The following is a 25,444-nucleotide window of genomic DNA, read 5'->3' on the forward strand; positions in this document are numbered from 1 at the left end:
TTAACGTTTGTGTTTGTTTATTGGACAACATGCATCCAGACATCATGTTTATAAATGTATATTTGATGCGGTGACGGGTACATATGTGCAATTACAGTGCATAGGATGAGATTACTGATGCTGAAAGAATGCCTTAGAAAGTTCAACCAAAGGCAACAACAGACAGTGCGAGGACACTTGACGGGTTCACATGAGAGGTCATTTCTATACACCATGTCCATACAGTATACAGTATATTGCGTTAGTTTTTATTTGCAAGACATTTGTTTCTGATAAGAAATACATTTGTTTGCAAGTTATGTTTCTATCAAGAATATTCGATCCTTAAAACATGATATTCTGAAATTATTGATATGTGCATTTCCCCCCCCCCCCCCCCTCGTTTGGCACAAAGTATCAGAGCTGCACTATGTTTGACTTGATGAAAATCACAGTCACATATAGAGAACAAAACTGCTTCATATGACAACACATTGAGGGATATGAAAAAACATCAGATCACTCTCAACAAACTGTACATTAACATATCTCTCCTCATTAATGCAATGTAACATCGGTCATATACAATATCATTGCTTTACTATTTTTGTATGTATTGTCTATTACACTGGCTATTTCACATTTGCGCAAATGCATATAATGTCAAATAGTTATTTCTCATATATGAACAGATAACCGAGCAACATTTTGTCACCCTCATCAAGGTAGACTATTGCAAGCCCTGTTCTTTTTCATTATTTGATATACTATTTTCTGGTATGATACAGACTTGATTCAGCTTGTGATAAAAAGAGCAAGAGAATATATATAGCATTTCATTAAAATGATAGTTAAATTCTTCATATATGATAAGGAGAAAACATAGATTTCTAAAAAAGAAATATGACAAAAGAGCAAAATGTCAAATTTAAGTACATGGCAATTAGCAGGTTACTAAATGTGTTAGAATGATGTTTCAGTAAACCTGGGAATCATACATAAGAACCCTAATTTTTTAAAAAAAGTACATGTTTGCATTCTTGATATCTTGATCTTTGATATAAAGTATCTCTTCTTTTATTAAGAAAATAGAACCATGTAAAAATCTAAACAATAGCTTAATGTTGTTTTTGGTGGACCATGTCAAAAGCCAAACAAAAAATATGTTTAAATATCCTTTGAAACTGTCTCCACATTCACCGAATATAAATATTTACACAAAACATTAATCTACGGTGTACTTTTTTGCAATAATAACTATAATTTGCATAATCATTTCAATAAATACATCTGACTTTGAAGGTAAACACCACAGAGGAAGTACACAAATCATACTACGTGGTATTATTTACATGTACATGTGCTGTGTGTTTAGAAGGAGAATTGGGGTGAGACAGCAATCGGAACAGTGACTCAAGAGATAGAGATTGGCAGATGCATCTCAGGTTTGCTGATGATAACTATTATTATCTGTGTCTACGAAATTCCCCAAATGATATCTCTAAATCCCCAAATGATATCGCCACATCTCTAAATTCCCCAAATGATATCTCTAAATCCCCAAATGATATCGCCACATCTCTAAATTCCCCAAATGATATCTCTAAATCCCCAAATGATATCGCCACATCTCTAAATTCCCCAAATGATATCTCTAAATCCCCAAATGATATCGCCACATCTCTAAATTCCCCAAATGATATCTCTAAATCCCCAAATGATATCGCCACATCTCTAAATTTCCCAAATGATATCTCCACATCTCTACATTCCCCAAATGATATCTCCACATCTCTAAATACCCCAAATGATATCTCCACATCTCTAAATACCCCAAATGATATCTCCACATCTCTAAATTCCCCAAATGATATCTCCATATCTCTAAATGCCTTCTCTACAACAGGTCGGATACTTTCTTTAGAAACTGCCGTTGGTACTGCAGAGTTATGTTGTGTATGTACTGTGCATGTTCTTTATGTGCTGTTGAATACAAATGTATGTAGGGGGAAAAAATGCCATTGGCTACGTGCTTTGCAAGGGCAGGCTGTAATGCCACATGATATACACTAGTAATGTCGATATGTTTCAGACAACATGGTTAGCAATAGAGCACAGACACTACAGCTTTACTCATTTATCTCATAGGAAATAGAAGGCTAATAAATGACCTTGTGAATGGTATAGGGCAACATTATGGTGAGTTGAATCAAAGAGATTGTATAATTGCTTAGTATTCGTTCTTTCTTTTTGTGTATGATACAGTGTGTTTGGTGGTAACCTTCAGAACATCTAAAACTAATGGTGAAGGGTAAACAAGACATTTTGTTCCTCAGGTTCCTGGCCTATATCCATTAGTCCAGTTGACAGTTTTGGTATCAGGGTGTTCAGTCTGTGTTTTGGCTCTAAATGGATCTCAGGACAGAATGGTCATTAAATATATGTCTCTGAAAAAAATTACATGTTATTTTGGTTCCTATCTATCAGTTCAATTTGTCTATGCTTAGTCACTGGGTTGAGTGTGAAAGGATAACATAGGAAACAACCCTTCTGGTAGTGGAGGACGGGGCTTTCTACTTCATACCTCTACGAAGCATCTGGTTAGCTGCAATAAGCATTACGCTGATGATAAATGCAAAGGCGAAGGCACAAATCAGGCTCTTCCGCACACATGTGTGCTTCTGTTGTGTTGGGCTGGCTGTGGAGATAGAGAGAAGGTCAGAGAGAGTTATATACTGTATATGTAGATAGAGAGAACGTCAGAGCGAGAAAACGCCAGAGACAGATATGTACAGTTGAAGTCAGAAGTTTACTTACACCTTAGACAAATACATTTAAACACCGTTTTTTAAAATACAAATGCTGACATTTAATCCTAGTAAAAATGCCCTGTCTTAGGTCAATTAGGATCACCACTTTATTTTAAGAATGTGAAATCTCAGAATAATAGTAGAGAGTGATTAATTTCAGCTTTTATTTCTTTCATCACATTATCAGTGGCTCAGAAGTTTACATACACTCAATTAGTATTTGGTAGCATTGCCTTTAGATTGTTTAACTTGGGTCAAACGATTGGGGTAGCCTTCCACAAGCTTCCCACAAGTTGGGTGAATTTTGGCCCATTCCTCCTGACAGAGTGTCACGTTCTGACCTTAGTTCCTTTGTTTTGTCTTTGTTTTAGTATGGTCAGGGCGTGAGTTGGGGTGGGCAGTCTATGTTTGTTTTTCTATGTTGGTTTTTGAGTTTGGCCTGGTATGGTTCTCAATCAGAGGCAGGTGTCGTTAGTTGTCTCTAATTGAGAATAATACTTAGGTAGCCTTTTTCCAACTGGGTTTCGTGGGTGTTTGTTTTCAGTCTTTGTGTGTCTGCACCAGACATAACTGTTTCGGTTGTTTCATTGTTATTCAGTGTTTAGTTTTGATTATTATTAAAAATCATAAACACTTACCACGCTGCACCTTGGTCCTCACCTTCTTCCACGACGACAGCTGTTACAGAAACACCCACCACCAAAGGACCAAGCAGCGTGGTAACAGGCAGCAGCAGGAGCAGCGCTATAAGGAGGAATGGACATGGGAGGACATTCTGGACGGCAAGGGTTGCTACTCCTGGCTGGAAGGGATCGCCTCCCATGGGAACAGGTGGAGACAGCCAGGAGAGCGGAGGCAGTAGGTAAAGGGAGCCAGCGCTTTGAGGGAACACGGCTGGAAAGGAAGCCTGAGAGGCTGCTGTCAATCGTTGTCCCTGATTGAGAACCATATTTATGTAACCTGTTTTCTATTGTGTTTCGTGTGTGATGGTTTTCTGTTGTATGTCTGCACCAGCCAGAACAGTTTTCGGTAGTTTCTCTTTGTTATTTTGTTATTTCCGTGTTCATTTAATAAATATGGACAAATACCACGCTGCACCTTGGTCCTCAACTTCTTCCACCAACGACGACCGTTACACAGAGCTGGTGTAACTGAGCCAGGTTTGTAGGCCTCCTTGCTTGCACACGCTTTTTCAGCACCATAAAAAAAAAAGCCAGACTACGGTTTGCAACTGCACATAGGGAGGCTTGCAAGCCAAAGAACACCATCCCAACCGTGAAGCACGGGCGTGGCAGCATCATGTTGTGGGTGTGCTTTGCTGCAAGAGGGTCTGGTGCCCTTCACAAAATAGATGGCATCATGATGAGGTAGGAAATTATGTGGATATATTGAAGCAACATCTCAAGACATCAGTCAGGTTAAAGCTTGGGCGCAAATGGATCTTCCAAATGGACAATGACCCCAAGCATACTTCCAAAGTTGTGGCAAAATGGCTTAAGGACAACAAAGTCAAGGTATTGGAGTTTCCATCACAAAGCCCTGACCTCAATCCTATTGAAAATGTGTGGGCAGAACAGAAAAAGCATGTGCGAGCAAGGAGGCCTACAAACCTGACTCAGTTACACCAGCTCTGTCAGGAGGAATGGGCCAAAATTCACCCAACTTATTGTGGAAGGCTACCTGAAATGTTTGACCCAAGTTAAACAATGTAAAGGCAATGCTACCAAATACTAATTGAGTGTATGTAGAAACTTCTGTCCCACTGGGAATGTGATGAAATAAATAAAAGCTGAAATAAATAATTCTCTCTGCTATTATTCTGACATTTCACATTCTTAAAATAAAGTGGTAAACCTAACTGACCTAAGACAGAGAATTTCTACTAGGATTAAATGTCAGGAATGGTTTGGCTAAGGTGTATGTAAACTTCTGACTTCAACTGTAAGAGCAGCACAGCATTTGTTTATGGAAGTTTGTCCTGTCATTATCAGAGACTAAAAGATCAACACTAACCCTGATCGTTTGGTCAACTGTAAGCCGATCAAAACACAAATGAAGGGACAACCTACACCGGTCACACTTATTGATAGTGGTTGAAACCTCTTACTGTCAATGTCCACTTGGCACGCTTGACTGTCCAGGTGGCTCTCTTCGGTCATGATGATGTTCTCGATGTCTTTCATGGTGAGATGGTCACAGAAGGTGTCATACAGTAGCCTCTTCAGCTCATCCACTGTCAGCTTCGACATGTCACACTGGGGGACACAGTACCAGACACAAACACTTGAGCACGGGTATCTGTCTGCATATCAATGTTTGAGCAAGGTTACACAGAGGAGCATTTCTATATAAGACGACTGGAGGTGGTGCAAAGGTTTCTAATCCCATCCCATCACCGACACAGTTGTGGTGAATACATTTCCATTAATGGATTATGTTATATCAAATTTCACACATTTCATTTAGAAAAACATACATTTTGATTAGCCTGGAGCTTTTTTTAGATGTGAATTATTTGTACTGCTATTACATTTAAAATCATGAACAGCCTCCTGACTATTATGGCATCCAATGTAATGATCCATTCATCACAGTGATGAAGAATTTAAACGATAAAGCAACCAATAAAGTGTTTGTTTTAATTGTTTGAACATGGCTCTGGAATAGACTCTCTCTCATGAATAAATTGAATAGAAATTTGAATCCCTGGGGAACGCTTGCAACGGCAATTAGGAATATAATACGTGATGCCATAACCACAGTGGAATTACCCTCTCTTTAATGATTATTTAGCTCCTATCATGTTTTTTATGGGAATTTTAATTAGACTGACTGTGGTTTATAATCACAAAAGCTTTGAAAGCCCTCAGGAAAATCATCTCACTCCAATGAGGAAATATTAAGCCATAATTAGCTCTGATAAAGAAAGAGGAGAAGGAGGTAGATTAGTGGGGTGATAGCAGATACCTTCCAAAATACTGAGTCAAAGTCCGCCCCATGGAACTTATCAGGCATCCCAGCAGCAATAAGTTTAGGTCCAAGCAGTGCAACAAATTCCTCGAAGTCAACCTGGCCATCTCCTGCAGGGATAGGAGTGTGGATATTTAGTCAATATGTCGGTCAGTCAGACACTTTTACACATGTAATGGAGCAAAGGCCTTATCTTGAATGATCTCAGTGAACATTGTGAAAATTGTGTGTGTTTGTGATTCACCATCCATGTCCAGCCTTTGGATAATAATCTCCAGCTCCACCTCATTGGGCATGTATCCCAGTGACCGCATAGCCACCCCCAACTCCTGCTTTGAGATGTATCCGTTTCCATCTCGGTCAAACACCTTGAAGGCCTCACGGATCTCTGTGGAGAAATGAAGGAACAAAACTCAGATAGGAGGATTGAGACTAGTCTGATGTACTAATGCACTGATAATGGGAAGTTCAGATTTCCCCACCACACAACATAGCTGTCCTGACCTTTCAAACTACCCACAGATAACTGTTAATAAGGCTCAGACTTAGAGTAAGGTGGCTTTAGGTTCATATCTTATTGCAGCTAGTTGGCTGATATTTTTATTGCTCAGCTGAATTTGTAGAGCTTTAAATCTCTGAGTGTGTATTTGCATCAAACAGCAGAGAGACAGGAAGTTTTGCATATTTGATGCCAACTGTACCTTTTTCACTTCAAACAGAATACTTTAGCACATGATGAGAGGCTACAAGCCTATTAGCAGTAGCTAGGGGGTTTGGAATAGTTTCCATATCAGATCTTAGAGGAAATAAACAAAATCCTCATCAAAATGGTAAAGGGCTTGATAAGTTTGTTTAGATCAGGTGTGAAATATCCTTGACCTGGAGTTTACCTAGATACAGTACATCACTATTGAGAAATGTGTGCATAAGAAGATCCACAAATAAAGGCTGAGCCTGAGCAGGACAGGGAAACACAACAGATAATAAGGTGAGGGCCTTCCAGAATCAGCTAGTACAAAGTGAGCAAATTATTTTACATTTTATTTTATTTCACCTTCATTTAACCAGGTAGGCCAATTGAGAACAAGTTCTCATTCACAACTGCAACCTGGCCAAGATAAAGCAAAGATGTACGACAAAAACAACAACACAGAGTTACACAAACAAACGTACGGTCAATAACACAATAGAAAAATCTATGTACAGTGTGTGCAAATGTAGAAGAGTAGGGAGGTAGGCAATAAATAGACCATGGAGGCAAAATAATTACAATTTAGCTGTAAGGGGTGCGTAACTGGTGGCAGGGAAGTCAGACGCAGGAGAGCAGAACTAGGTAATAGCCGGAGCAGTTTAATTGCAAACCCAACGGCATAAAGCAATAACCAACATGGGTACAAAACACGACGCGCATCAGTCAACATGTGCACAAGCACTTACAACAAACAATACCACACAAAGACATGGGGGGAAACAGAGAGTTAAATACACAACATGCAATGAGGGAATAAAAACCAGGTGTGTGGGAAAACAAGACAAAACAAATGGAAAATGAAAAATGGATCGGCGATGGCTAGAAGACCGGTGACGTCGACCGCCGAACACCGCCCGAACAAGGAGAGGAACCAACTTCGGCAGAAGTTGTGACATTAGCATTAACACTGGAGTGATAGATGTGCAGATGATGTTGTGCAAGTAGAGATACTGGGGTGCAAAAAAGCAAGAGGGTAAGTAATAATATGTGGATGAGGTAGTTGGGTGTGCTATTTACAGATTGGCTGTGTACAGGTACAGTGATCGCTAAATCTGCTCTGACAGCTGATGCTTAAAGTTAGAAAAGTTTTGAGAATGACAAAAATATTAATTTCCACAAGGTTTGCTGCTGCAGTGTCTTTAGATATTTTTCATAAGTGTCAAAGGCTTTTATTGACAATTACATGAAGTTGATGCAAAGAGTCAATATTTGCAGTGTTGACCCTTCTTTTTCAAGACCTCTGCAATCCGCCCTGGCATGCTGTCAATTAACTTCTGGGCCACATCCTGACTGATGGCAGCCCATTCTTGCAAAGACAATGCTTGGAGTTTGTCAGAATTTGTGGGTTTTTGTTTGTCCACCCGCCTCTTGAGGATTGACCACAAGTTCTCAATGGGATTAAGGTCTGGGGAAATTTCCTGGCCATGGACTCAAAATATCGATGTTTTGTTCCCCGAGCCACTTAGTTATCACTTTTGCCTTATGGCAAGGTTCTCCATCATGCTGGAAAAGGCATTGTTCATCACCAAACTGTTCCTGGATGGTTGGAAGAAGTTGCTCTCGGAGGATGTGTTGGTACCATTCTTTATTCATGGCTGTGTTCTTAGGCAAAATTGTGAGTGAGCCCACTCCCTTGGCTGAGAAGCAACCCCACACATGAATGGTCTCAGGATGCTTTACTGTTGGTATGACACAGGACTGATGGTAGCGCTCACCTTGTCTTCTCCGGACAAGCTTTTTTTCCAGATGCCCCAAACAATCGGAAAGGGGATTCATCAGAGAAAATGACTTTACCCCAGTACTCAGCAGTCCAATCCCTGTACATTTTGCAGAATATCAGTCTGTCCCTGATGTTTTTCCTGGAGAGAAGTGGCTTCTTTGCTGCCCTTCTTGACACCAGGCCATCCTCCAAAAGTCTTCACCTCACTGTGCATGCAGATGCACTCACACCTGCCTGCTGCCATTCCTGAGCAAGCTCTGTACTGGTGGTGCCCCGATCCCGCAGCTAAATCAACTTTAGGAGACGGTCCTGGCGCTTGCTGGACTTTCTTGGGCGCCCTGAAGCCTTCTTCACAACTCTCCTTGAAGTTCTTGATGATCCATAAATGGTTGGTTTAGGTGCAATCTTACTGGCAGCAATATCCTTGCCTGTGAAGCCCTTTTTGTGCAAAGCAATGCTGATGGCGCGTGTTTCTTTGCAGGTAACCATGATTGACAGAGGAAGAACAATGATTCTAAGCACCACCCTCCTTTGAAGCTTCCAGTCTGTTATTCAAACTCAATCAGCATGACAGAGTGATCTCCAACCTTATCCTCGTAACGAGAGAATCACTGACATTATGTCAACTGGTCCTTTTGTGGCAGGGCTGAAATGCAGTGGAAATGTTTTTTTTTTTGGTATTCAGTTCATTTGCAGGGCAAAGAAGGACTTTGTAATTAATTGCAATTCATCTGATCACTCTTCATAACATTCTGGAGTATAAGCCATCACACAAACTGAGGCAGCAGACTTTGTGAAAATTAATATTTGTGTCATTCTCAAAACATTTGGCCACGACTGTATATCCAGTTTCCTGAGTAGAGTGTTGGAGGTTATTTTGTAAATTACATCGCCGAAGTCAAGTAAGGGTAGGATAGTCAGTTTTATGAGGGTATGTTTGGCATTATGAATGAAGGAGGCTTTGTTGTGAAATAGGAAGCAGATTCTAGATTTAATTTTGGATTGGAGATGCTTGATGTGACTCTGGAAGAAAAGTTTACAGTCTAACCAGACACCTAGGTATTTGTAGTTGTCCACATACTGTATTCTAGGTCAGAACCGTCCAGAGAAGTGATGCTAGTCAGGCAGGAGGGTGCGGGCAGCATTCGGTTGAAGAGCATGCACTTAGTTTTACTAGCATTTCAAAGCAGTTGGAGGCCACGCAAGGAGTGTTGTATGGCATTGAAGCTCGTTTGGAGGTTTGTTAGCACAGTTTCCAAAGAAGGGCCAGATGTATACAGAATGCTGTCGTCTGCGTTAGAGGTGGATCAGAGAATCTCCAGCAGCAAGAGCGACATCATTGATATATACAGAGAAAAGAATCGTCCTGAGAATTTAACCCACTGAACTCTATCTGAGAAGTAGTTGGTGAACCAGGCGAGGCAATTATGCATACATCAAATAAAATAAAATAAAATGTATTTATAAAGCCCTTCTTACATCAGCTGATATCTCAAAGTACTGTACAGAAACCCATCCTAAAACCCCAAACAGCAAGCAATGCAGGTATAGAAGTACGGTGTAGAAGGTGTAGAAGCATACATTCATATCAGATTTCAGCACACCAAACTTCAACAATACTGTGCTCAAATGAGGTATACAAATTAAATCAAAATGCTATACAAAATCTGTACACAATCCATGCAAATTGTGCATAGGCTGTTTTCCCTCAACTTGTGCCAATTTAAATCCACATTTGTTGGCAAACAAGCCTTCTAGTGCAAAATAGGTTTTAAATATTGCAGTTACTTAATTTAACAAGACTCAACGGGTTTGAAAACGACTAACTGCAAAGTGGAGCATGTGTTTCGAGGAACTGGATTCTATATTCCCCTGATGAATGCATAATCCAGGTTATTTAGACAGTAGCCCAATTGTATGTTTACTGTGAAACAATGAGCAACTAAGTGGCCATAGGCCATTTATATTTAGTGAGCTGAGACAAAGTCTGAAGGATTTGGCTTGTGGGATCAATCATCAAATACCTCCACAGCATCCACTATAAAACATGCATGGGGTCTGATTTACAATATAGTGAAGTAATTAGACACCACAAACTCAGTTCCATTTGACAGGAGAATGGTAATAGTAATAGTAATAGCATGAAAACAAATTAGACGAGACTCCCATTACTTTAGTTGTGATGAATAATTTGAGCACTTGCATTCATGTTTTTACCTTCTGTTAAATGTTTGCAATTGATAAAAGGCATATCGGAACCTATTTTGTGTACTGAGGACTGAAAATAAATGTGTCTGTGTGTCCCTAACCATAGGCAGAGCGCCAACTATTCTGCGGACAGGGTCAGACTGACCTTACTGCTCTGGGACACAACAGCAGGATCAAGACAAATCACACGTTACAATTACAGTGAGTGCTTTTATAGCAAACTGTTATGCTTCCCAGAAAGCACATCAAAGGAAAACTATGATTAATGATTTTTATAATAGTCAAATCAATGAATAAGTTGTTTTGATAGCTATTGTTCAGTTTTCACATCCTATGTATGATGGAGATTAATATGCCATTGCCAAGGTTATCTTTTTCCATACACTCTTAGAAAGAAAGGTACTATCTACAACCTAAAACGGTTCTTTAACTGTCCCCATAGGAGAACCCTTTGAAGAACACTTTTTGGTTCCAGGTGTAAGCGGTGTGAAATGGCTAGCTAGTTAGTGGGGTGCGCGCTAATACTGTTTCAATTGGTTACGTCACTCGCTCTGAGGCCTTTAAGTAGTCTTTTCCCTTGCTCTCCAAGGGCCGTGGATTTTGTGGAGCGATAGGTAACAATGCTTTGAGGGTGTCAGTTGTTGATGTATGCAGAGGGTTGCTGGTTCGAATCAAGGTAGTGGTGAGGAGAGAGATGGAAGCAAACTGTTACACAGGTAGAGCCCTTTTGGGTCTGGGTAGAAGTCTTTTGGGTTCCATGTAAAACCCCTCCACAGAGAATTCTTCATGAAACCCTAAAGAGTTCTACCTGGAACCAAAAAGGGTTCTACCTGGAACCAAAAACAGTTCAACCTGAGCCTGAACCCTTTTTGGTTCCAGGTAGAACTCCTTTGGGTTCGATGTAAAACCCTTTCCACAGAGAATTCTACATGAAACCCCAAAAGTTCTACCTGGAACTAAAAACAGTTCCACCTGGAACCAAAAAGGGTTATTCTATGGGGACAGCCGAGTGTACCAAGTAGTTTTATGGATTTCTCTACTCTTGGCTGTATAAGGAAGGTTGATACAAATACCAGGGCCTCATTGTAATAAACAGTTTGTGATAATAATGAGGTTTTCACCACATACAATGATAGAGATAGGCGGTTAAAACAATAAAAGGAGTGGCTCAATAGCTTGCGTTGACAGTCCTTTGCCAATAAAATCATTGTTTAGTGTGTTCTCTTGGAAGCAGACAGCTAGGCTGATGTTTGTTTATTTTTCATCTCCCTCCTGTGTGGCTCTGTTTGTTGGCTCTGTTTGATCTGCTGTCAGGTTATCACCTTTGTCTTTCCTTCATCATCTCACTGAAAGAGAGATCCCCCCCTCCTCCTCCTCCCTCACAAGTCTCACATAACCCTATTTGGGATTTCAAGTCTTTGCATCAGTCAGACTGACATCCCATGAGCTCTAACAGAGAGATGGGGTCACATCGCCCTGGCCATCAGACATCATTCAGCCCTGCTCAATGCCTCACAACAATAATAGCAACCAATGTCCTACTTCCACCTGACCAATGGGTGTGATTGAACAATTGTCTCATAGCTCATATAGTGCCAACTCTTGTTGTCTTTTACTGTTGAGATATGATGCCATCAGAATGACAAATGCAACACCCCTTGGAGTGTTGTGGCTGTAGAGACAGTCACCAGTGACAGACTGTTATGTGGGCAGCAATAAATCACTTATTTTTGTTTGTACTTCTTTACTATTTCAGCACACCCCCACTGATATACACATATCTTGATATGTTCATTGACAAATACTGAATATAAAGGTATGATTTTGCTAGCCAGTGACCTTGGCTCTTTGTCAGATATGATTAGGAATGAGTTATTAATGAGTGAGAGAGGTTGAGGGTCATAGATTCTTGACTTGGACCACCTTCTTGGAAAATGAGTTTGTAATTTTCACTTGTCTTAGTTCTTCATTTAAATGTCAAGGGTATGGCCACCGCATTGGTCCTTTTCCAAGAAGAGGAGTTACACTTGAACACCTTTTAGGTTCCTTGGCATATCCTGATTTAGTTAGTTCCAAAGTTGGCTTAAGCTGTAGAGGTATTGAGTTAAAGTCATGGTCTGTTGCTTCAAGAATGTAAAATGACAAAGTCTAGCTTGCTGCCTGCGCCTGTCAATTTTTTTCAAAGTCATTGCACAGCTGCAGATCATTGACTGGAGTTGAAGTCTCATGTCGTCTACAATTATTAATGCTCACAGTACAAGACTGATCTTTGGAATGGCTGACATTCCTGAGCAGTGACAGCACTATGAATACGCACCAAACCACATTCCATTATTGTAGAATTGATTTACATTCTAAGTCAATTCCTCCATTTCCACCTGGAAGTCACTTAAAAAAAAGCTTCCAATCTAGATGTGTATTAAAATCTCCTCGATCAATCTGCTCTTTATTGAATAGAGCAGAAATAAACAATTTCTGGTGTAGCAAGCCCAGAAAGGGAATCTCGACAGGGGTCTGTCTGCGCCGTTCCCCTTGAAAAACAAGATAACCTCTGAGCCTGAGCTCTAGTCTTCCCCATGTGCCTCAGGACCATTGGTTCTCTTTCTAAGGAGAACAGTTTTTTCTGCTCATCTGTCTCACTCGGCTTGTAGCTCTTGTATGGGCGATATAACTGTATTCTGCACTGTCCCTAATGCTTTCCCAACTGATGACTAACGACAATGAAACCAAAATGGAAAAAAAATAGCTAGACTGTGTGGAGCCAACTGACTGATAATGGTGTTTATATGGTCGTCAAATATTTAAAAGCCTCTTTGGTTGTGCATACATCTATCAAAGATTAAATGACTTTATTCACAGCCATCTCACTGTATTTGCTGAAGCTGGTGTCAGATATATTTTTTATAGAGACCTCCCACTGTGCACAAGCTGGTTGAATCAACATTTTTCAACATAGTTTGTCAAGTATTGTGACGTGTAATCTACGTGAAAAATACATAGGATTTGTAAAAAGTAATCAATTGTTGTTTTTTAGGGTGACATTTCATCATGGCAACCACATTTCAACACAGACATACTTTATATAGAATATGTTTGTCACACCCTGATTTGTTTCACTTGTCCTTGTGCTTGTCTCCACCCCCTCAGGTGTCGCCCATTTTCCCAATTATCCCCTGGGTACTTATACCTGTTGCCAGTTTGTTTTGTTTCGTCAAGACTACCAGGCTTTTTAACTCTGTTCCTAATTATTGATTGTTCCTGGTTTTCCCGGTTTTGACCTTTTCTGCCCGCCCTGACCCTGAGCCTGCCTGACGTCCTGTACCTTTGCCCCACTACTCTGGATTACCGACCCCTGCCTGCCTTGACTTGTCATTTGCCTGGCCCCGTTGCTGTAATAAAGATTGTTACTTCAACACAGTCTGCATTTGGGTCTTACCTGAAATGTGATAATGTTGAATTATTTGTACCTTTAAAATAACATCAGATTTTCAACTTTAAATCCACTATGAAAAAATATTTTTTTAAATAGGCTGGGTGGGCAGCACCTTCTATTGGAGAATTGATCTACAGTGCCTTGCAAAAGTATTCACCCCACTTGGCATTTTTCCTATTTTGTTGCATTTCAACCTGTAATTTAAATGTAGATTTATTTGGATTTCATGTAATGGACATACACAAAATAGTCAAAATTGGTGAAGTGACATGAAAAAAACTCTGGTGTAACCAATTACCTTCAAAAGTCATATAATTAGTTAAATAAAGATATGATCTGTCACATGATCTCAGTACATACAGTGGGGCAAAAAAGTATTTAGTCAGCCACCAATTGTGCAAGTTCTCCCACTTAAAAAGATGAGAGAGGCCTGTAATTTTCATCATCACACTTCAACTATGACAGACAAAATGAGAAAAAAAATCCAGAAAATCACATTGTAGGATTTTTAATGAATTTATTTGCAAATTATGGTGGAAAATAAGTATTTGTTCACCTACAAACAAGCAAGATTTCTGGCTCTCACAGACTTGTAACTTCTTCTTTAAGAGGCCCCTCTGTCCGCCACTCGTTACCTGTATTAATGGCACCTGTTTGAACTTGTTATCAGTATAAAAGACACCTGTCCACAACCTCAAACAGTCACACTCCAAACTCCACTATGACCATACTTTCTCACTCATACAGTATATCATCAATGATGCTGTTTAGGCCTATATAGCAATTGCAGTCATCCACAGCTATTCAGCTAAATTCAACCCAGAATTCACAAAAAAATAGACAATAAAATAGGGCTAGGGTTTCAAGCTCTGGTTGATTTCAGATTCAAATAAAAGTTAAAGAATGGGATTAAGCCAGTGACTCAGATGGAACTATCCAAGCAGTAGATACTTCTCCTTTAAATGTTGATATTTTTTTGAGTTATCAACCAAACACAATTCAATCCTACTTTTGTAATATAGTAAATCTTGCAAACTAATTTAACATTCAACCTTAAAATGAGTAACACATCCATGGCCACATTTTGAGGTTACTGTAACTTAAAATGTCTTATGTAATCTTATAAAGTGTGTGAGTAAGGGCCTAAATACAGCTGTGTGCATGTTTAAGATACAATGCATTGGTCATCACAGCGCTGAAGAGATTTTCACAATTGCTGTAATAATCTGCCCAGAATCTCGAACGGCATTGATCACTTGGACCAAGTAAACTTTGAATGTAATCTTAACTGCAATCCAGGTCATTTGGTTCTGATATTAGATTAAGCACAGTAATAACAGAATCTGTTGTATAATTAAACAAAATAGCTGACATTGTTTTCCCATTTGAACTTCACTGTGCTTTTAATTTGTTGAAAGTGCAGTGATTGACATTTGGGTTACAACTAAACTAAAAACCAGACATTGTTTTTCCATTGGAATTTGGTTGTGCTTTTACATGGTTGAAAACATAGTAACAACACATTGGTAATTCAACTAACTTTTGGCTGTCTTTCTGAGTGGGTGAATATAGGTTGTAATCTCATTGAATAATGTCTCAACTAAATATTACCCAATTATCAATGTAGAAATGACATGGTGTGCCCAGTGGGCTGCTCATCCATTTCATGAGACTTCTCTATCATTCAAAAGGCTTTTCTTTTTATGATAATACAGCTGAACTCGCACTGTGACATTGGTTCTGCATTCAGTGAGGCTGCATCTAAGAGAGAGAGAGAAGAGCCCTCCTCTTCAAATAGCTTACTGTAAGCCTAGAGCGCGTCAACAAATGATCACAATCTCCATTCCATCTCTGTTATGACTAATCCCGGGTTATCTCGTCAGGTTTACAGATACTACAAGAGACTGAGCTTCTTCTGATGTGCCATGGGAATTGCAGTACAAGCTGTCTGATGAGATATAGCAGAGCTGAGCTCTTCACAGTGGTGGTGAGGTAAGGTGAGGAAACCACCTCATAGTTCGCAGTATTCTGGGACCCTGCAAATGAGAGGAAAAGCCTCAATGGTACTAATTTAAACTGCTGGTGAGTCCATTGGGACACTACTGCTTACCATATGTCAACATTTGGCATAGGATTCCCCATTCTGGGAATTACCCAGCTACATACAGTAAGTGATCAGGGTAACAGTGTTTGATGAGAACAGCACTATATACTACAGTGGTATAGTTTGTTCAAACAATGCCATGCCATTTTGTTCTATAGCACTTAGAAAAGCCTGTAAATCTTGCTCAATATAATGCTGATGATTTTTTCGATTACAGAGGGAAGATCTTAATTTGATCACTCTTTTGTCGCTGAGAGTTTTCCTGCAGATGAGCTTCGTTATTTACATAAATTCACTAACACATGGTTATATTAACAGTTTCACACTTTTCATGTAGCCTCATTTTGACCAGCTAATAGTTTAACCACCGATCAAGCAACATTATGGACTAAACGTTCAAATCCTGTTGCTGCAGGATTATTTTGCTGTGACAATACTGGTCAAATTAAGATCCTACACCTGTAACGATGCACTCTATTATATCCTGATTAGAGTCCAGTGTGTTTCAACTGTGTGTTTGGTACTGTGTGGGAATCAGCTGATGGGGGACTAGAGGTTTGTGGGTCTCTGTCAAATGTTAACATTGTATCAAATATAATAGTAGATTAATCGATTTGCAGGTTTACAGATAGTAGAGACGTAAGCCTCCCTCTCCTTTATATGAGGTGCTTACTGCAACCTCTTCCCATTTGTAACCATGCATGAAGATAGCTTTTGCATACAAAGTGGAAAGTGATCTGAGCCCTACTCCAATGCCTGGTGTCTGGGGGATTCTCTGACATGCTGTGATCTATAAATAAGGTTTGCAGGCTCCGTCAGTTGTGCGTTGACAAACAGGAAGAGGGGTGGGGAGAGACCGAGACCTGGGTCCTCATTCTAAGGAAGTCAGTGCTGTGTGGGCGAACCACCAGTCTTATCTAGCTCGGCAGACATGTTCAAGTGCCACAACTGGCAGTTAAAAACACTTTCCTGACTATGCAATAGTTGTCGAGGTACACTTCAATTAACTGTGCAGCCTGATTATTTTGAGGAGTTGACTGTTGTTTGTAGGGACTAGGGATTGGGGAGAATAATAAAAAAGTGCAATTCTCTTAAATCCCTATTCCCGTTTGTTTTCACTGATGTTGAATATAGGTGCACCTCCCCACTACATATTTAAAAATGTATTTTCATTTTTAAATGCATTATTTTGGTAAATGTTTTTTTTGTCATATAACAACTATAATAATTGTAATTTTGGTGAGAAAATGTAAATGTCACAATTATCATATTAACACATTGCTGTGTTATCTTCAAGGAGCACGCAGGTTTTCATATTGGAACTTGCACAGTGCAGTATTACAGTGTAATCAGTCACAGCAGCCAGCCAGCCACCCAGCCAAAAACACAAGCCAATTATTTCAGGAAAAAAAGACAATTGGCTCCTGTGCAAATTTTATCAAGCCTTTCCCCTCATAATCAGCCTGTCCTTTTTCCACCTCCCTGTCTGAATTTGGACAGCTCACTGTGCCTGTTACATTGGATGATCCTCAATGAGTAAACAGCAGTCAAATGGCTTCCTCAATAAGTTAATGATTTGCTGCAGAGCTCTGCCTGCTGCACTGTCCTTTGGCTGGCACTCCACCTGCAACATATGGCATCTTGGGCATTTTTGTTTTGATCTAATTCTATGAGTTGGGCCCCGTCATGGTTGGTCTTTTGATTAGAGTCTCAGTCCCCCAACAGCTAGTTTTTTCTCCATGCCAAATAAGTTGCTCAAAGCAACGATGGAATTTTAGGGCGAGACAGCTTGGCCAGATCTGGGGCCAGGGCGACCAACTAACAGCAGAAATAGGAATTTCATTATTCTTTGTGAAAGACTCAGCCATATCTGATCTGACTGTCATCTCTATTTTACTTCTTGTTGACTTTGCTCCAAAAACACTAGCCTTTAAACAGATTTTGTTTGGGGTGTTACAACAACAAAATCTCCACTCTCAACTTTCATGAAATGTATGAAAACACATTCTATTTCATGCAGGGCCTCGTTTGTGCCCGAGGCCATCCGCATGGTTAATAGGAACATTAAGGAAGTCTGATGGACTATTCTAGAGATAGTTTAGCCCTACAATTAATTAAGAACTGTGAATACCATTAACTTTAAGTTTCTTAAATTGCACTATGCACCCTGAACTGATGCCTTAATAAGGGTTTCTATTTATTTTTTACACTGTCAGTGTGTGTTTGTCCTGTCTGAAGCACCATGTCAGCCCGGAAGGAATTGCCCCTTGGGGAATAATAAAGTTGTGTTGTGTTGTATTGTATGTGAATCTCATCATTGCTAGAACCTCCAAACTGCCCTTTCAGACAGGAAGAATGCTACTATATTCAGGCAGAGTTTTGCTTTTTTACCCAATGCCAGACAGAGGATCTCTTAAATGATCCCTCTGCTGAGATGCAGCTGGACATCAAAGGCCCGGGAGATTTTGTTACCATGTGAACTTTAGAATCTGTCTTTTTAAAATGAAAACATCCCCTATGAATTTAACTACACAGCCCATTCTTCCCGGAGTAGTAAATTAATAACAGTCTCGAATTGTGATATAGGATTAATCTCGTAACCCAGGACCAAATCTATTGTGGAAGACTAGGTTCTATATTACCCAAACCCATAGGTTCTCTATGGTTTGCAACCTCTGTCAACAAAACTAACGTGAACTAGAACAATAATGCATCAATGTCAATCAATCCCTAACTAAAGATTTGTATTGTACTGTTGATTGTTTTAATATCTATGTATTTAGTTCACAAATCTCCACCATGAGCCACTTGTTTTCAGAATTCACCATGCAGCTTTTTTCATTATCATCTGGTGCTTCCAGGTAGCATTCACTCCTCCCTGCACCATGTCACATACTGCTGTCAATCATCAATGACCTTCAGAAAAGCAGCCAATGTCATGAATATATTCACTTCTTATTGGCTGCTGTGAGTCACACACATCATCATCAGCAGTCATCACAGATTGTGAGTTCCAATGCCATACCATGCAACACATACGGACTGAAAGGCACAATGTCCTCTACTTCAGGGTCACGTCCCGCTGGATTGTACTTAACGACTGTTCTTTTCTTTAAAGTGTGAAAAAGTTAATAATTGCCAAGTGTTTTTTTTTCTTCCATTTGAATTGTAAGTACTTTGTTCTCTATGATTCAGATCTGGAAAAGACAGACATACATACACAGGTTATATTCTGGAGTGTCGGCTCGTCTTTGCTACTTTATGTTCTCTCAGGAAATGCCGGTGGAATTATTAGTTTTTTTATCCTGCTACACAGTTACACTTGGTGATATCATCTGTCTCCTGATTTTTACTCTATATGTCCCTTCCCTGCAGCACCAATGCATTAATTATAAGTCATAACTTTAATTGAATTAGCTCAGAAACGTTATTAGAGTAGGCAGATAGATACACTCTGTGGATGCTGGGTGGCCTCCAAAGGAAAGACTGTAACTTGGAGTGGGAAATAGACAGGGGCTTCAATAAATAATGTGTTTATCTGATTAATGGAGTTAATTGAGTGATTGCTGTTGAAATATGTAATATCTGTAACATACACATGCTTACTCACAGGCAGTCTGAATCAATAATGTTTTGCAAGATACAGAAGATTGATCAAATCATTAATATTGAGTGAGAGCTATTCCATTTACTGCTAGACATAACAAAGATTTGGAAGATGTGGGTCCAACAAGTTTTCTGTGAAACAGGAGTGTATAGAGTCACTATAAGTATAATTATGTGGGTGTTCTTGAATTGCAGTGGCATTTGGGTCCTTTGCCTTTGCAACCATGAAGAACACATTAAAATGACAAATAGTTACACATCATTTAGAGTTGCAAAGGTTTGGGAACCTTCCGGTAAATTTCCGGAATATTTCAAGTATTTTTCCATGTGAAGTTAAGCCCGGGAATTTTGCTTAAATTCATCAAAAAAGTTAGCTTATAACAGTGAACCTTTTTTGTGGGATACACGTAAGGCAATTCTAGGTCTTATGATATATTTTGGTTAAACTATCCCCAATTCAATGGAATTGCAACTCTCTGCATGTGCAGTGCACTCTTCCATCACATGTGCAGTGCACTCTTCCATCACATGTGCAGTGCACTCTTCCATCACATGTACAGCTGATTCTCAGGTGTACATGTAAGAGACATTTGAGAACATTTCACTGCAGCTAATGTAGAAGGAAAACCTGTGTACATTTGCAAATATTGTGCCAAATCATATGTGAAGAATGCAACAAAGATGCAGCATCATCTGGCCAAGTGCATAAAGTTCCCTCAGCGCTCACAACAAGCAACCTCTGACAAAGTCCCTCTACTTCTATTCGAGGTGAAAATGATGAATCAGACACCTTATCGATAGCAACAGCTCATGGTCCTCCTGGAATCAGAAGTTTTTTTGACTCAATGGAGTAACGTAGTCAGAGAAATGCTGATGAATGTCTTGCTCGAACTGTGTATGCAACTGGTTCACCGCTGATGCTCACATGCAATGCGTATTGGAAGAGATTTCTGAATGTCCTTCACTCAGCATACACCCCTCCAACCAAACATGCTTTATCTACTAATTTGCTGGATGCAGAGTTCAACAGAGTTCAAGTGAAGGTCAAGCAAATCATAGCGAAAGCAGACTGTATTGCTGTCATCGCTAATTAACTACATCATCTCCACCCCTCAACTAGTGTTCTACAAAAGCACAGACACAAGGGACAACGGACACACTGGTCTCTACATTGCACATGAGCTGAAGGCAGTCATCAATGACCTTGGACCATAGAAGCTATTTGCACTGGTGACAGACAATGCTGCGAACATGAAGGCTGCTTGGTCTAAAGTGGAGGAGTCGTACCCTCACATCACACCCATTGGCTGTGCTGGTCATGCATTGAATATGCTCCTTAAGGACATCATGATACTGAAAACAATGGATACACTCTACAAGAGAGCCAATGAAATGGTTAGGTATGTGAAGGGTCATCAAGTTATAGCAGCAATCTACCTCACCAAGCAAAGTGAGAAGAATAAGAGCACCACATTGAAGGTGCCCAGCAACACCCGTTGGGGTGGTGTTGTCATCATGTTTGACAGTCTCCTGGAGGGGAAGGAGTCTCTCCAAGAAATGGCTATATCACAGTCTGTCGATATGGACAGCCTCACCAAGAGTATCCTCCTGGATGATGTATTTTGAGAGAGAGTGGTAAGCAGCCTGAAACTCCTGAAACTTATAGCAGTAGCCATTGCACTGTTTGAGGGAGACAATGCCATCCTGTCTGATGTTAAAACTCTGCTTGCAGATGTAAGAGAATAAATCCCTACTGCCCTGCCCACTTCAATGTTGCTCCAAGCAGAGGAAACTGCAGCTCTGAAATACATCAAAAAGCACGAAGACTTCTGTCTGGAGCCCATACACACCGCAGCAGACATGTTGGACCAAGTATGCTGGCAAGAGCATCCTGTCTGGTGCAGAGATCAACAAGGCCTATGGTGTCATCACTACCATTTCTCGCCACCTTGGCCTGGATGAGGGCAAGGTTCTTGGCAGTCTGGTGAAGTACACTTCCAAGCAAGGACTTTGGGATTTTTTACATTTCTATCAGAGGAATTGAATCATTTGCAATTATGTCTACTTATGATAAGGTAAAAGGTTTATGTTTCTGTCTCCATATGATATGGTAAATATATCCAATGAAAAAAACATCTACATTTAAATGGCATTAATATTAATTTGCATATATTTCCATTAATTCCCATATATTCCTGATAATTCCCAAGGAAAGTTTCCACCTCTGAATATTCCCCAAAATGTGCAACCCTACATATCATACATTATTTTATTTGTTATATTGAATGGTGTGTCAATGATAAAACATCATACAAGGTCTTTATATTGCAAAACATTATGTTTATGCATTGTTTAAGGTACTTAGGGTAAGCTAATTGGCTTCTTCCAGTTGTGACATGTTTTTGGGGTTTAGAGATATCTATTATTTTGAATGCTAGAAAGTGAACAAAAGTATGTAATATATTGTATAGAGCAATAAAAACAAATAAAGCTATTAAAAGTTGTATGTCATTGGTGTTAACGCCTTAAAATTCACTCATTACAAAGATATACATGGACCAATCAAGCAAATTTCAAACAAATATTGTCTAGCAATATTCAAGGCATACTTTCCAAGCCTGTAAGCCTTGGAATACATAATAGTTCATCATAGCACTCATTCAGATTGGCATGCCTACAGGAAAAAAATATTTAGAAAGGGGTATTCTAAAGGGTTCTTCGGGTGTCCCCATTGAAGAACCCTTTTTTCTTCCAGGTAGAACTCTTTTGAGTTCCATGTAGGGATCTCCAAAATGGTTCTACCTGGAACCTTCAAACGGTTTCTCCGACCTATGGGGACAGCCAAAGAACCGTTTTAGGTTCTAGGTAGAACCTTTTGTTTTATAAATTGTTTTATGATTTTTATTTAACCTTTATTTGACTAGGCAAGCCAGTTAAGAACAAATTCTTATTTACAATGACTGACTACCATGGCAAAACCCGGGCGACGCTGGGCCAACTGTGCTCGCCCTATGGGACTCACAATCAAGGCCAATTGTGATAAAGCTTGGAAACGAACCAGGGTTTGTAGCACTGAGATGCAGTGCCTTAGACCGCTGTGCACACGTTCTCTTTGGTTTAAATGTCTTTGTAGATGGTAGAACTACATCAAAACAGACTATTAACAACAATTACAAACATTTTGTGCTAACTGATGTCTCCCAACCATAAGTAAAATGTATCCACGTAAGTCGCTTTGGATAAAAACGTTTGGTAAATGGCAAAAGGTAAAGGCTCTCCAGAGGGTAGTGAGGTCTGCACAACGCATCACCGGGGGCAAACTACCTGCCCTCCAGGACACCTACACCACCCGATGCTACAGGAAGGCCATAAAGATCATCAAGGACATCAACCACCCGAGCCACTGCCTGTTCACCCCGCTGTCATCCAGAAGGCGAGGTCAGTACAGGTGCATCAAAGCTGGGACCGAGAGACTGAAAAACAGCTTCTATCTCAAGGCCATCAGACTGTTAAACAGCCACCACTAACATTGAGTGGCTACTGCCAACACACTGTCAATGCCACTGACTCTACTCCAGCCACTTTAATCATGGGAATTGATGGGAAATGATGTAAATATATCACTAGCCACTTTAAACAATGCTACCTTATATAATGTTACTTACCCTACATTATTCATCTCATATGCATACGTAGATACTGTACTCTATATCATCGACTGCATCCTTATGTAATACATGTATCACTAGCCACTTTAACTATGCCACTTGGTTTACATACTCATCTCATATGTATATACTGTACTCGATATCATCTACTGTATCTTGCCTATGCTGCTCTGTACCATCACTCATTCATATATCCTTATGTACATATTCTTTATCCCCTTACACTGTGTATAAGACAGTAGTTTTTTTTGGAATTGTTAGTTAGATTACTTGTTCGTTATTACTGCATTGTTGGAACTAGAAGCACAAGCATTTCGCTACACTCGCATTAACATCTGCTAACCATGTGTATGTGACAAATAAATTTGATTTGATTTGATTTGATTTGATATGTTTATACCGCAATTTTAACAGCTGGGAACATGTACGTTGTCTTCTGAACAAGTGAATGAGTCAAGACAAGTATGATAGAACATAATAGGGCAATCTGCGTGCATTTAAAGTTGTAATTGCTGCTCTTGTTTGAGACCATTGTGATGTGCTAACATTTAGCCCCGTAGCTGTGGGGCGCACTCCGGGGCGCTCTCCAGGGTGCTGAACGGTTGAGATCGAGTGACTCATTGCACCGTTAATAAGGCAAGGGTCATTTTCTTGACCTGGCTGTATCGATCCTCCACATGCAGAACAGATTTAGGCAAGACATGAAACAATAGATATAATAATAATGACTCACCTTCCACCTCATCCTCGGGCAGGTTAATGGGGGTCCGGTATGATAGGATATCTGGAATAGTGCAATTTCCCTTGTACATGAACCTTGTGGTTCGCACTGGCATTCGCACTGGCATTTCTGCGAGGGAAAATCTGTGTCTCGATCTTCATATAGCTCACTGTAGTTTGCTGACCGAAACTTTGCTATAGTCCACTTTGGAGAACAACATTTTGCAACCGGAAAAAAATATCTCTGTTCAGGTTCTGTCACTTGACCGTTATTGTTTTTTGGTGTAGCCTGTGGAGAAAACAGTGTCGGATTCGAAGCTCGCGAAGTCCCGGACAAAGTGGCAGGTGTCTCTGCTTTTGTCTTCAATGCATGTAATGCCTATACATCAAGAGTGCTTGTGTAGCCTATATGTCACATCAACTTTGCGTTACAATTACCGAAGGACACAAGTACGCCTACTAGATATATTGCTGAAACTTTATTTTTGGTCGTAATTCTATCTATTTTATTGTCTCAAATAAACATAGCAAATATATTTGTTACATCAAAACCAACTATTTTAATCCGCACATTGCAAGATATTTTATTCCGCAAATATGGGAATAAAATAATGATACAAAAATATAAACTACAACGAGATATATAAAAAAAAACGTGTCAACTACAAATCCAATTCGAGAGCAGTTTAAGTCTGCGCTGGCTTTGAAATGCATGTCATTTCATATTTGTTAGACTGAAGACTTCTATTTTCTGTTTGATAGGATTAACATGAACATATATATTTTTTTGTTTAAATCCTACAGGTCGTTGTTTTGTACAAGGTATGTATTGCCTTCCGTCTCCTCACACTTTCCTTTTCCGTTTCCTTTATCTTCACTTCTGGAGACCAGTCGATAAAACTGTAAGTAGCCTAACTAATAGCCCCCAAAAGCTTCTACCGGAAGCCTATTGAAGAGATGTTCGTCTGTAACGTTCTCATTGAAAATAAAACTAAACAAAAAAAAAACGAAATAACATCAAAACTAAGAACTAGAGTAGTCAAAATATTCAACTGTCAAGGGATTTCCTGGGCGACCCACTGCGTCTTCAGATGGATCTTTGAGGTTGATCCTCCTCGAGCCGTCTGCTCTGCACACTGCGGTCTCATTTTGTTTTTCTCAGTCCTAGCTCCCCAAGCTTTTCTTTCCCCTCCAGTGATGACACCTCCTCCACCTCCCATTTCTAGGTAGACTAAATTATCTAATTGAACACAAAAGTGTCTCTCAAGGTTGACATTGATGACTGAGTCGTTTTACTAGTGATGCTTGAACATGATGGTCACTGTATCTTATATTACGGCAAGTATGTTGAATGAATAGATGGACAGTGTAATAGCCTACCCATGGAGATAGAGACATGATGTGGTTTTATATAAGAATATAGTTTTATTTCTAAAGATTTGTATATGATAACACAAATGTGCAAGGGCTGATCC

The 25,444-nt window shown here is 39.8% G+C and overlaps 1 protein-coding gene across 1 annotated transcript; it reads right to left on the reverse strand.

The window, feature by feature from the left end:
• LOC109867895 (calcium-binding protein 7) lies at positions 1-25,105 on the reverse strand. Its single transcript, XM_020457208.2, has 5 exons — positions 23,983-25,105; positions 6,004-6,147; positions 5,757-5,869; positions 4,897-5,044; positions 1-2,677 (listed from the first exon to the last, which is right to left on the reverse strand). The coding sequence occupies exons 1-5, from the start codon at positions 24,095-24,097 to the stop codon at positions 2,553-2,555; spliced, it is 645 nt and encodes a 214-aa protein (XP_020312797.1). The 5' UTR covers positions 24,098-25,105; the 3' UTR covers positions 1-2,552.
• Positions 25,106-25,444: the final 339 nt, after the last annotated feature.

This window comes from Oncorhynchus kisutch, linkage group LG23 (genome assembly GCF_002021735.2).
Source record: "Oncorhynchus kisutch isolate 150728-3 linkage group LG23, Okis_V2, whole genome shotgun sequence".
Classification (NCBI taxonomy): Eukaryota; Metazoa; Chordata; class Actinopteri; order Salmoniformes; family Salmonidae; genus Oncorhynchus; species Oncorhynchus kisutch.

Coding starts and splice junctions, on each gene's coding strand:
- LOC109867895 (XM_020457208.2), bottom strand. CDS start 24,097: ATGCCAGTGCGAATGCCAGTGCGAACCACAAGGTTCATGTACAAGGGA. Junction 5,870..6,003: donor CCAAAGGCTGGACATGGATG/GTGAATCACAAA, acceptor CTATCCCTGCAG/GAGATGGCCAGGTTGACTTC. Junction 5,045..5,756: donor TTGACTCAGTATTTTGGAAG/GTATCTGCTATC, acceptor TGTGTCCCCCAG/TGTGACATGTCGAAGCTGAC.